The sequence below is a fragment of the Drosophila miranda genome, chromosome 3 (genome assembly GCF_003369915.1).
Source record: "Drosophila miranda strain MSH22 chromosome 3, D.miranda_PacBio2.1, whole genome shotgun sequence".
Taxonomy (NCBI): Eukaryota; Metazoa; Arthropoda; class Insecta; order Diptera; family Drosophilidae; genus Drosophila; species Drosophila miranda.
In genome coordinates, this window is record NC_046676.1 from 9354917 (window position 1) to 9367086 (window position 12170).

At 48.2% G+C, this 12170-nt stretch overlaps 1 protein-coding gene across 2 annotated transcripts in view; it reads right to left on the reverse strand.

The window, feature by feature from the left end:
* LOC108158732 (5-hydroxytryptamine receptor 2A) overlaps window positions 1-12170 on the reverse strand; it is a 55145-nt gene that overhangs the window by 26941 nt on the left and 16034 nt on the right. For both annotated transcript variants that reach the window (XM_033391991.1, XM_017291336.2), the window contains exons 2-4: window positions 5385-6160; window positions 4609-5310; window positions 2093-2226 (exon numbers count right to left, since the gene is read on the reverse strand). In XM_033391991.1, the coding sequence (XP_033247882.1) occupies window positions 2093-2226; window positions 4609-5310; window positions 5385-5409 (861 nt within the window). In that variant the 5' untranslated portion in view covers window positions 5410-6160. The remainder of the gene's footprint in view (window positions 1-2092; window positions 2227-4608; window positions 5311-5384; window positions 6161-12170) is intronic.

Below are 12170 nucleotides of genomic sequence, written 5' to 3' on the forward strand. Positions count from 1 at the left end.
CCACAGAATGTAAAACGTAATGGCTTCTAATAGCAAAGCAAACACAGGGAGGGACTGGGACTCGGACTCGGACTTCAGTCCGGAAAGCTTTATAAAGGGTCAACTGGCTGCCGGAGGTCCAGTACACAGTAGCAGCCGCAGTCAGAAAAAGCCACCATGAGGATCCTCTGGCTCTGTTTGTGCCTCTGGAGTGGTGGCATCCTTTTGGCCAGCAGCCAACAAAAGTGGCAGCATCACAGAGAAATGGCCAAGCAGAGTGCGGACGAGGATATCGGCACACTATTCGAAGTAATCCGTGTATATGCGGGTCTTTTGGGCATTCGTAACTTTATAACCTTCACGGGACACATGGATCTGAGGCCCTCGCTGCAGCAGCGCCTGATGGAGAAGTTTAACACTCCCCTGTACGTTGTTGGATCGAACTTGGGACCCCTCAACCGTCACTATCTGAAGGCTACTAATATAGTTATCACTTTGTTCACTGGCCTGAGCGATCCCACGCTTTCTTCCGTCAATGACACTCTGCTCAGTCGGACAGGGTCCACTTTCCTCTTCTTCCATCGGCCAGCCACGGATGAGGAGGAGTTGCAGCATCTCACGGACGAAGAGATGCAAATCTTCTTCACCATGTGCTATCGCCGGCACTTTGTCCGCTCTATTCTGATCTTCAGGAGAGAGAACAAGTACGAGGCGTGGACATACTATTACCTCTCCAAAACTATGACCATCCAGAAGCTGACGACCCGCGACAACAGTTTTCAGTATATTCTCAGACAGAGAAACCACAGGTTCCTCGTGCAGGTCACCAACGATATGCCAAATGTGTATTGGGTAAGTTCTGAGAGCAGCTACAGTCACCTCTGGCTGTTCATCCAGTTGTCTTTTCCAGCTCAACTCAACGGGAGACAGCAATGTGCCCGGGGGGGGAAACATCTCTATTGGCGGCACTTTGGGAATTTTAATGCGGGAGTTCATGACCTACATGAATTCCAGCATGGACATCCTGCCCAGCGAGGGGCGGCAGAGCTCCGCGTATCAGATCGGGGACCACTCTGACGGTCGCATTGTGGATGTGGTGGCTAATTTGGTGGACGATTCCAACCTGTCGGAGACCAGTCCGGTGTTGACAGATTCGAGGATTTGTCTGGTGGTGCCGAATCGAGTTCCAGTTCCCTTGAGCAACTACACTCTGAAGCTGTTCCATTCATCCATCCGTATGGTGATGGCCTTGTCGATCATTTGCTATGCCGCCATCAAGTACCTGGCGAATCCCCGGCGGTCACTGCTGGGATCACTTTTGAGCAGCTTGAGGCTGGGATTGGGAATTCCTCTGCCGGGCAGGGTGTTCGCTAACCTGCGTTTGTCGGAGGTATACATTGAGGTGTATTCATTGCTCGGGATGGTCATCTTTATCAGCGTTACCCAGAGCTTCCTGGCCACAAGTCTCACCTCGGGTTTTTTTGAGCCAGCCATCACGAATGTGGCTACAATGCGAGCCAGTGGCCTCCGAATTATGACCGACGATCCGACTGTGCCGCAGATCTTCTTCAAGAATCGTCTGCCAAGGTGTCTAGCTGATCGCTTGCGGCTCGTAGACACGGATACAATGATCCAGCACTTTCTCCAGTTAAACTACAGCTATGCCTACGTGATGCGTAGTCCCAGCTGGCGAGTCCTGAGTCTCTACCAGCAGAACATGAAGGTGCCCAAGTTCCGCATGACTAAGAGGGAGCTCTGCACCAAGGTGCGGCTGCTGCGCCTGCCCATCTCGACGGAGTCGCCTCTGAGGTTTGCCTTTCCCCAATTCTACAGACGCATTTTTGAGTCGGGTTTTCTGCGCCGATGGAATCAAATCAGCTTCCACAGCTTTCGCGACCTGATGGGCATCAAGAAGCTGCCTCTGGACACGAGCCCATTTCAGCCCTTGCCCCTGGCATTTTTTAAGAATTGTTTTCTGCTTTATCTGGGCGGAGTGCTATCGAGCGTATTGGTTCTGATCATTGAGCTGCTGATGAGGCCGGCTAACTAACATTCAACTACTTTTTGTGTGCTTAAATAAATACCCCACTGCTTTGTGCTGCACCTTACTTACCTCGTACACGGCTCCCAGGGGCATCACCAGGCAGGCCACAAACAGATCGGCCACGGCCAGCGAGGCCACCAGATAATTGGCCACGTTCTGCAGATTTCGCTCCAATATGATGGCGGCTATAACAAACACATTGCCTGAAATGGTACAAAGCAAAACTCAATCAAATGGAGCATCCAACTTTGCCAGGGAGAAAGCATGTGTGAGGCTTTCAGCGGCCTAATTGCGAAAATTGACTTGAGACCGAAAGTTTTCAATTCAATTACATCCCAAGTCTAGCTCGATGACTCGATGGCCCCCAAATGAACTGAAACTGAAACTCGGTTGAACCGAACCGAACCGAACCGAAACGAAACCCTAAAAACCGAAAACCGCAACGGAACAGATAAAGTTTTTCGAAAATTGGCAAACTTCTTTGAGTGAGACACCGAAGGCCGCGGCCCAAATGAAATGAGAATCTTATTAAACTTGTCTCCCAGCATTGCACTGCTACAATTCCAATGCAGTCTGTCCGCCGCTGGCCCCCTACCTCCGCCCCCTCGGTTGCACTTGAGCTGCTGGCAGACAAAGACAAAGTTCACAAAAGCCAAAATAAACGACATGAGCTAATCGCGCTGTCGTAAACTTTGCCAAAAGCCCCAGACCCCCATCACAGACCCACTTGAGGGAGAGAGAGAGAGAGAGAGAGGCTGTTGGGAGAGCGACTGGGGCCGAAGACAAGACAACCTTTGATGTCTGCAAGTTGGGTTCTTCTTCGTTTTTTTTTTCCTGTTTCGCCACTGGCTGTCACGACTACTTGTGGCCCACTTGAAGGTGCAAAAGAAAGCACTGTAAGCAGCCTTCAGTGTGCCACTGTGGAGGTGCGAGACATGCAATTTGTGGCATTGAATTCGCCGACAGCCGCCGGCAGAGTGCCACCACACACACACACACACACACGCCACGCCACGCCACGGACAGATGCCGCCTGGAGACATACTCGGATGCGGACATGGACACGGACAGACATGGCCAAGACACATGCAATTAGATACTTGAGTGTCAAAGTAGAGGCAAGCACACAAGCCTCATGCCTGCCAGGTGTGTTTGCATGTGTGAGTGAGTCCAGTGCAGGCGAGGGCGGATTCCACAACAGATGACAGCCGCATGACGCATTTTTGTGTATTCAATTCGCATTAAAAGTCTTCGGGCAACCCCCCGCCATTATGCGACTTTGGTCTGCTGTTTTCAACGTTTTTTTTTCGCTTGGAGTGCGGTGTGGAGTGACCGAAACCGACAAGCAATCTGGCTAAAATTAGCATTAAAACTCATTAGCATTTTCTTTTTAAATGCTAAATGCTCGAGCCGGAGACAAAACCTGCAAAAGTTCAAAAGTGAGTCGAGCGAAAAGAAGGAAAAAAGGAAAACTATGCAACGACAAAACGAGAAAAGGGCGAGTGTACGACAGGAAGTTGGGGGGAAGGAACAAGAGACCGAACTAAATAAACAAAAATTAGACGAAAATCGCAATGAAGAAACAAATGCGAGGCGAGGCGAATGCGAATGCGAATCAAGTAAATGGCCTCCGGGAGGACGAAGTCGCATCGCAGCACACTTTCCAGCGCTCGTTACTTTTACTTTCCTCTTGACTTCTGTGTCGCCGTTTTAAATGAAACGACATGAAATCTACTTAAATTAATGAAATCAATTTTAGCTGAAAGCTCTTGTGTCTCTCTGTTACCTCCACTTCCGTTCGCCGTTCGCCGTTTGCCGTTCGCCGTTTGAATTTGTATCTGTTTGATTTTTTGTTGTACATTTCTTTCGATTTTACAATGTGAACATAAAGTTTCGCTCATGGAAATGTTTGTGTGTGTGGGGGGGGGCGGGAGCTGTGATTGATTGATTGATTGACTGTCAACTTTAATGCGGCGTGTCCTTGCCTTGATGGAAGCCTCCCTCCTTCTGTCTGTTTGTTTGCCTTCGGATTTATGGCTAAATGCGTGTAATGAATGTAGCCGGCAACAAAAGCATCCGCCATTCGCCATGCGCCCTCCACCAACCCAATTCTCATTCCCTGGCTATCCTATCATTCTCCCCTCATTGAGCCGCCTTATTAATAACTGAGACTGAGCTGATGCCTCTGCCGCTTCTGCCGCTTCTGCTCTGAGCCATTATAACAGCAATAATAAATAATATAAAATGCTCTGCCAGTATCATAAATATCAGTTACGCGTATTTTATTATCTACAACTGAAGCCAAGGCTCCTCTCAGGGCCGAGTGCTTCTGGCTTCCGTTGCCCCTGTCCATCTGCTTGTGCCTCCCCGCAATCAAGTCGGCTGCCTCCTTATTGAATTGTTTGCCTTAGTCCCCACGGATTTTAAGGGGGCCCAGTCACAGGCCCCGGCGCGTGCCTGAGACTGGCATTCGAGGAATTTATTTGGGGTGGGCCTGGGACGGGGACCACGACTGAGACTGAAATAATTATGTCTATGTTTGGGCTTTGGCTTAAGGAGAATGCCAGACTCCTCCGGGTACTCACCAATGATTGTGACCAGTATCATCAGTCCAAGCAGCACCGATGTTACTGCCATCCGCAGCAGATGCGTGAAATCATCTTCTGCCACTTCGCTGGTCGTCACATTGATCCCCGCACTGCCATTGGCCATATCCAGTTGCCCGCTCCGATTCCCCATGTCACCGAAGATGCCCAGCATTGAGTCGTTGTTGCTGCCCTCCAGAAGCAGTGTGTCATTGAGCAGCATCGCCCCCAGGCCCACGGCCACATTCGTATAATTGTTGTCCAGATCGATAAGCTGGAGCGTCGTCGCTGTCGCTGTCACTGTCGCCGTCGCCAACGCCACCTCTTTGCCATTGCTCGATCCTCCTGCGGTGGTCAGAGCTCGGTGGGCAGCCTTGGCTGTGATCCTGGCTGCTGCGGCGGCCACTGAGGCACTCGCTGCCGCTGCGGCTAGGGCGGCTGTGGTCAGGGGTGAGGTAGGACCGGTGGTAGGGTCGGTGGTAGTTGCACTCAGTGCTAGGGAGCTCCGGAAATGTTTTCTCTTTTCAGGCCCAGAGCCATAGTAATGCTTTCTCTGCTTGTTATTGTTCGTATCCTCTGCCTCTTGCTCCTCTTCATCATCGTCCTTATCGTGGTCGTCATCGGGGAGATCGGGCTGGGGCTCCGCTATGAGATAGGCGTTATCATTCATGGTATTGGCTATGTAAATGTAGTCGAGTGCATCTGAAATATACAGACAGATATAGAGCGAAATTTAAAGGATGCTGAAGCTGGATGAGATTCTCGTGATAACCCACCGTTAAATTTGGTCTCGCTCGCCATTTTGCTGATACTTTTCGGCTTAATTGCAGCCGCAGCGGAAATGAGGCAAGCGAGTGAGCAGACGGAAACGGAAGCGCGACTATGCAATGGCAACGGCCTGAAAAGGGCACTCGTCCTGTACCTGCTGTGTGGCTCTGTGAGTGTGGGTGCAGCTGTGGCTGTGCTGGTAGTACTGGCTGAGGTGCTGCTGCTTGTCCTGATGGCGGCTACTCAGACACTGTTGGCGGCGCATGGTGACACAAGGAGATGCCCTATGTGCCCTCTACCGATGTCCCTTTCTCGTTTATTTGTGTGTGTGCGTGTGTGTGTGTGTGGTGGCAGGCACAGGATGTATTATCCTAACGAGCTTTCAAGTGTTTACACGGAGCATTTACAATTTTGGCTTTTGGCTTTCGCTTTCGCTTTTCTTTCCCTCTGTTCTTTTCTTTTTTGTTCTGTTCTGTTCTGTTTCGACTTCCTCTTACTGATTTGATGCTGCTGTTGCTGTTGTGTGGCTATTGTTGCTGTTGTTCCGGCAGTGTTGCTTTTGTTTTGCTGTTGTTTTTGTACTCTCTTTTTTTCGGCTGTGCTGTTGTATGGTTTATTTAAGCTCTTCCGTTTGGTTTCGTGTGTGTTTATGGGCCATTTGATGTGCTATTTTCATATCCTTGAAGTAAATTTCACATCCGGATTCCGCATAACCAATTGTCGTCGGTCGTTTGGTCGTCCCAGTGCGTCACCTCGTTCAGCGGCATTTCGGGCGAACCTGAAACTGCAATAAAAATTGAATTAGACAATAAATTCCCCACCGGCCGATAACTAATATGTATTTATAAATAGAAATTCAATTTTCATTCGTTTCTCGGTTTTTGTTTATTCTCCTGTTTTTGGTGGAAAATAATTTCCTGTAGGTCTGTGGCATTTTTGGCTACAAAATTTATTGAATTCAATTTCCTCTTTGCATTGTGCGTAAAGTGTAAATGAATTTGAAATGTTGCTGCTGCCTCTCCATCTCTTACCCTTACCCCTCCGCCCTGCTCCATCCGTCAGCCCCTCCGCTTGTTAAATAATTTAACGCAATTTCTGCAATTACACAGAATCACTTGGCACGATAAATAAAAATGGAGACTGGCAGGCAAGCAAAGCGTTGTTTTCGTTTCCCCCTCTCTCTCTCTCTCTCCTCTGCCAGTCCTGCCTCGGCCTGCCTGCCACACACATACACTCTGCCACATGTGTGGGGCGGAAGTTTTGCGTGCGTGCGACGGGCGCCATTGCCAGCGGCTGCTTTCGTCTCCTACTTGCTCTGCCTTTCAGCAAAATAAATTTAAAACGCATAAAAATGAAAGCAAACGAAAGAAAATACCCCAAGAGCGAGGCGAGGGAACTGTCAAGCTCCTGGTAAAGTGTCATCGTATGGAACTACATGCATACGCACACACACACACACACACACACACACACGTACTTCGAGTACGCATACATGTGCGTTTGCATAGTATACATTGCGGCGCCATAAAACCCCGAGCGAGAATGTTGCATATTTAATGCCAGCTGAGTTTATAGTCTCCGAACACACTCTAGGCCAAAACGGGGGACTTGGCCAACATGGCGATAGATTTGGCTTGGCCTAGGACGACCCCCCAGACTATGCATCATATGTGGATGATGGGCATCTTGCTGAAAACAGAGGTAGCATTTGGTTAGTGAAGCCACCTTTCTTATGCGACTTTTCAATATTAATCTCTTCCATATTCACCCAAAAGAGTCTGGCCTCTGCGACTTGCTGGTGTTTTATTTTCTCGTATCTCGTCTTCAATTGAATTTGTTTACAAGTTGCTGCACAGCAACCTAATGCATGAACTGCTAATTACACAGCTTAAAATCCCAAGTGAGCTTTCCCGAGAGCCCTGGGAAAACTTAACATAACAGAACAGAAACAGAAACTGAAAAGCCAGTATAGTGACTGAAGGCATAGCTCATTAAAATGCTTCCCTTACATGCTGCGCTGCGCTGCGCTGCGGCAGAGTCGAGTCGAGTCTGATAGACAATGCCACAAAGACGACTTGTAGGGCTTTCCCCTTTATGCGGCTTACCCCTGCTTAGCCCTGCACTCCAACTGCACCACCACTTGATTAGCAGGCACTTGGATAAGCTTTTGTCAGTTATATCTACGAGTGGATGAATGCCAGTCCTTGTCCCCTTCGGTTGCCATCTCTTAGTGTAATGAGGACTTGCATTACTTTCATGCGAACCGAAATGGAATTCGGACAAGTGCATAAAAGACTCACCACAGCTCAAGGCGGGGGTTTTTAGAAATGGCAACCGGTTCGCATGCCGTGCCTCGAAATTATTAGGTGCAACCGCCACACCGCCGCACAATAACCTTCAAATGCCACTATCGTGCATGCTTATGCTTGTGTGCTGTCTGTGTCTGTGAGTGACCATGTAACTAACATTTTCAAGTTCAAAGTCGATTTAATGCGGAAGTTTATGCCAGCCGTGAGTGTTCAAGGGAACTCTGGCCACGGCACAGGGGAGAGCACGAATGGCTGTTCATGTGGGGATACGTGAGCGTGGCTCGTTTGAAGTGCATTTGAGTGTGAAGACGACACATGTCGCTTAAATGCACACACACATACACACACACACACACACAGATACAGAGATACACCTGACTATCGTGGAAGGTTCTCTGGCCCAGTCTTCCACCTTCTTCGCTGAGTGCACTTGTTGCGGTTCGTCCAGCCCTCGCCTGCCGCATACATTATGCAACTGTATGCCAACTGCATCTGTGTGAGTCTGTCTATGTGGCCTGTGTGCGAGAATGTCCCTCGCTTTTTATGGTCGGGAGGTGGGCTTATCGCATATTTATGCAGTGTGTCCTTTGAAGCAGCCGACCAGTACACACCGGGCTATAAATCAACTTTGGTTCACCGCACTCTGCCCACTCCTTCCCTTTACCCCCACCCTGTCCTATTTATATCCGCATCGCAGCAATTACGAAAATTGCCTATCTATGCAATAGTTGTGGCTGCCTTTCTTGCCGCCTTCTGCCAGGGATAAATAGTTACCAGGCGCACTCTACTCTTTACTTTTCGTTCTTGTTTGCCCTTTGCCGAGTCATAAATCAAGTGAATAGCTGAAACCCGAGGGCAGAACGAAGCGTTCTCCATCGATGGAGTTACGTGTTTAATACTTGTCCGTATTCTATGACTGACAGAATAAACCGACGCTTTTTTGGACACACGGCGGTTGCCAAGGAACTTGTCAATCTCTCCCTCTGATGCCAAAGGACACACAATTGTTATGCACGTCATATGAGTGTGCCTATTTGGGTGCTCGTGTTTCTGTGTGTGTAGCCTATAAAAATGCAGTTTTCCGAATGCAGGCCAAAGCGATGTCACATTGTTTGCCTCTGCCCCTGCCAATGCCAGATGTTTGCTGTTCGAAATGGGGTGGGGGGAGGGGGGATGGTAGAGCAAGTGAATGAAATGGAATACAATAAAATAAAATAAAGTAAAATAAATGACATAAATTTTTCATGCGACGCTCGATTTGATTCACCGCACACACGGACTACACACACACACACACACATAGATTTATAGAGATTCAGACATGACCAGACATTTATCAGTTGGTTCACATGCATTCTGAAGATACTAATGTACATATTAGTTCAGCTCTGTAAGTGGCTGGCTGGGTGGAGACACTCGCCCGTTCCCCCCAACCCGCACTCCGTCTGTGCCCCGGTTCTGTATGAGTTGTTGTCGGTTCCTTTTTGCACCACTTCCGCTTCATTTCATGCGCCATTTTTCTCTATCTTTGCAGTCGAGTGTTTGCGCCTTGTTTCCACGTCCTGGACGGCCTTTCAGCCAGCCAGCCAGCCAGCCAGCCAGCCAGCCTGCCAGCCAGCCAACCAGCCTTCATGCGGCCTGTCCATGCTCCATGTCTCATGGCACAGTCCCACACTGCCACTCGCACTTCCCGCTTGCGGTTGCAGCTGTTATGTATACAGCATCAGCTCCATTGCCTGCCTGTTTTGTTTCCCATTTTCCACTTTGCCTTCTCAGTTTGGATCCCCTCTCTTTTTTACGATACTGCTCGCACTGCCATTGCAGTCGGTAGAGCTGGCCTGGCTGGCAATGGGTTCTCCAATCAACCTACTGCAAATAATTTATATCGCCTGAGTCTGTGTCGGCACCTTTTCTCGTTCTCTGCCTCCATTCTAAATAGTTTATGGCTCAGCTCTGAGGGTACCATAAATATTAGCCATACGCAGCTCTGGGAATTCGAATTGCAATTAGCCTGGACATACTAGCTATTAGTATTAGTCGAGGGCTCTTCTCTAATTGCTCATTAATATTCAATTGCCTGCAGCTTTTGTTCAATTATTCAGACCGCAGCTTTCACCAGAGAAACAAAACTGTACCGCCTGTAAACTTTCCCGCCTTCCACATCCAATCCGAATAAAAGCGGAATTTGAAATGTAAAAATATTTAAACTCCAGTTTATTTGAAAACGCTGGCGTGAAATAGATAAGTTCCAATGCATTTTTTTATCCTCGAAAAAGTAAAAACCAACAACAGGAAACTCGGAAATGCGGGCTAGTCGAAACCGGGGATACTCTGTCAAAGGGATTTTCTATACAAATAATAGAAAACTAATTTTATTCATATTACTTTTCGCCACTTTTTTTCCGCTTTTTCCACTTTTTTCACTTTTTCCACTAGAAATTAAAAACAATAATTCCTCTGACATTCGCATGTCATCGTGCATAACAATGAATGACATTCAAATATAAACATTGTGCACGAGTAAGCTGCAAAAATAAATTCCCTTGCAGCCAACAATTTTTGTATTCATATTGCACGCCCTCGCAATGGCTGCTTGAGGGAGGACTGAGGAACACCTATGACTGGAGTCAGGGTAAATTTCTAGCCAGACCTTTGGATAAGCGACGATTAAAATAGTTGCGATTTTACGGGTTTTTGAATCCCAAAAGTGTGGAATGCGCAAAACGGAAAGAGCGTGTAAAAGCTGTAAACAAATGTTGATATTTTGGAAAATTGGGGAATTCTAATTCGAGTAAATATCTCGAAAAATATCTGAGCTTTGCCCGAAAATAACTAATTGCTTGATTATTGGGGCAATTAATAAATTTTAAGCCGATGTGGCGCAGAGAATGAATGCAGAGCTGTGGCAAGTGGCAAGTGGAGAACGGAGTGTGCTGTTTGTCCCGTAATAAAATATATGGTCCGGAATTGTTGGCTTTTAATTACTTTTGAGCAGCGTTGTCTACCAGCATACATCCACGTGCCAGGCGAAAACGAGCATGCGTATATCTCTATATTTTCTTTAATGTCAGGGCGGAATGATAATAAATTTCCTCATACAATATCCTGCATTTAAATAACACTTCCTGCACCACCAACTCTAGGCCAAGGCATCCGTCGACGTAGTCCTCGCTGTCCATACGTCAGCCGCCGATGCGAAGCCCGACGTTTCCAGACAGTGAAATGAATTTATTTGCCAGTCGCACCAGCAACGGCAACAGCAACAGCAACAGCAACAGAAACAACAACTGCAATCTGGACTCCGGGCCTGGGAGGGACTCAAGGACCAGTTGATTTCGCGTTGAATGGCGTGCGAAGGCACTTTGCTTCATTACTTTGTGTGTATCCATCCCCCCCATTCCCCATCCCCCAGCACACTCTTAATCCCGTACCCCGTATCCAGGATCCTTCGTATGCTATTGACGAGCCCGAAACTGTGCTATGGATTGTTGTTTACTCGGGCCTTGGGCCGGACTCCCTTACGAACCAGTCTAGCGATGATGCGAATGGTGGAGCGGGGGGACATCTTTACCACACAATAAAAATTTATGAGCCTTGTGCGTGTGTCCCTCTTTCGTGTGTGTGTGTATGCAGTAGTCAGCCCATTCCGCCACAACATTTGCGAGGTTCGCATAAATTTTATATGTGCCACAGAGCTTGACATGCTTTTTGCACAGACTACTACTTCCCCGGCCCCCTGGCCCCCTGGCCCCCTGTTGGATGCCACTTGCCGCCGTGTTGCAGGTAATGCAGCAGCTGCAACACTCGGCACTCATCTCCGCCTCCTTGCATTATGCATGCTGCTGCCGTTGCAGCTTGCATCCTACAGCCGAGAGTGGGGCTGTGCGACGGTGTCAGGGTGTGGCATACCACTTTCGGCACTCCTCAATCAATTAGTCACAAAACTACAGCAGCCAGGTGGATGGAGGGGGTATGGAGATGAGCCCCCATAAAGGGCACACAACCCTTCATGCAACTTAACCGTGCTTCAAAAGACCTGAGGGAAAGTGAAACCCGAGAAGGATGTTTAAAGATGCGCAAAATTTGGAAATCATTAAAGGCACATACACACTCTCTAACAAGTATAGTATGTACATTGTACATACAGATACATATATGTATGCATGGTGGAAATATTGTTTATGTACAGCGGTATGTACCCCCGGCAGAGGCATGCCTCAAAGATTTGTGTGTCGGCCACGTGTGCGACGTGATTTCTTTTCTCATGCAAATAAACGTGAAACGAATGGAGGGGCATCCTTCCACCCGAATCATCGATGGGGTGGGGCACGGCCGGAGAGGAAAAGGGTCTCTACTGTACTCTGCACACACTGAATGAAAGTCAGTTAACCTTGGACTGTTCTGATTTTGGTTCAAGTTTTGACTATATTGGTACACATACGACATCAAAAAGATATGAATGCGGCGGGATCCAAAGAAGAAGAT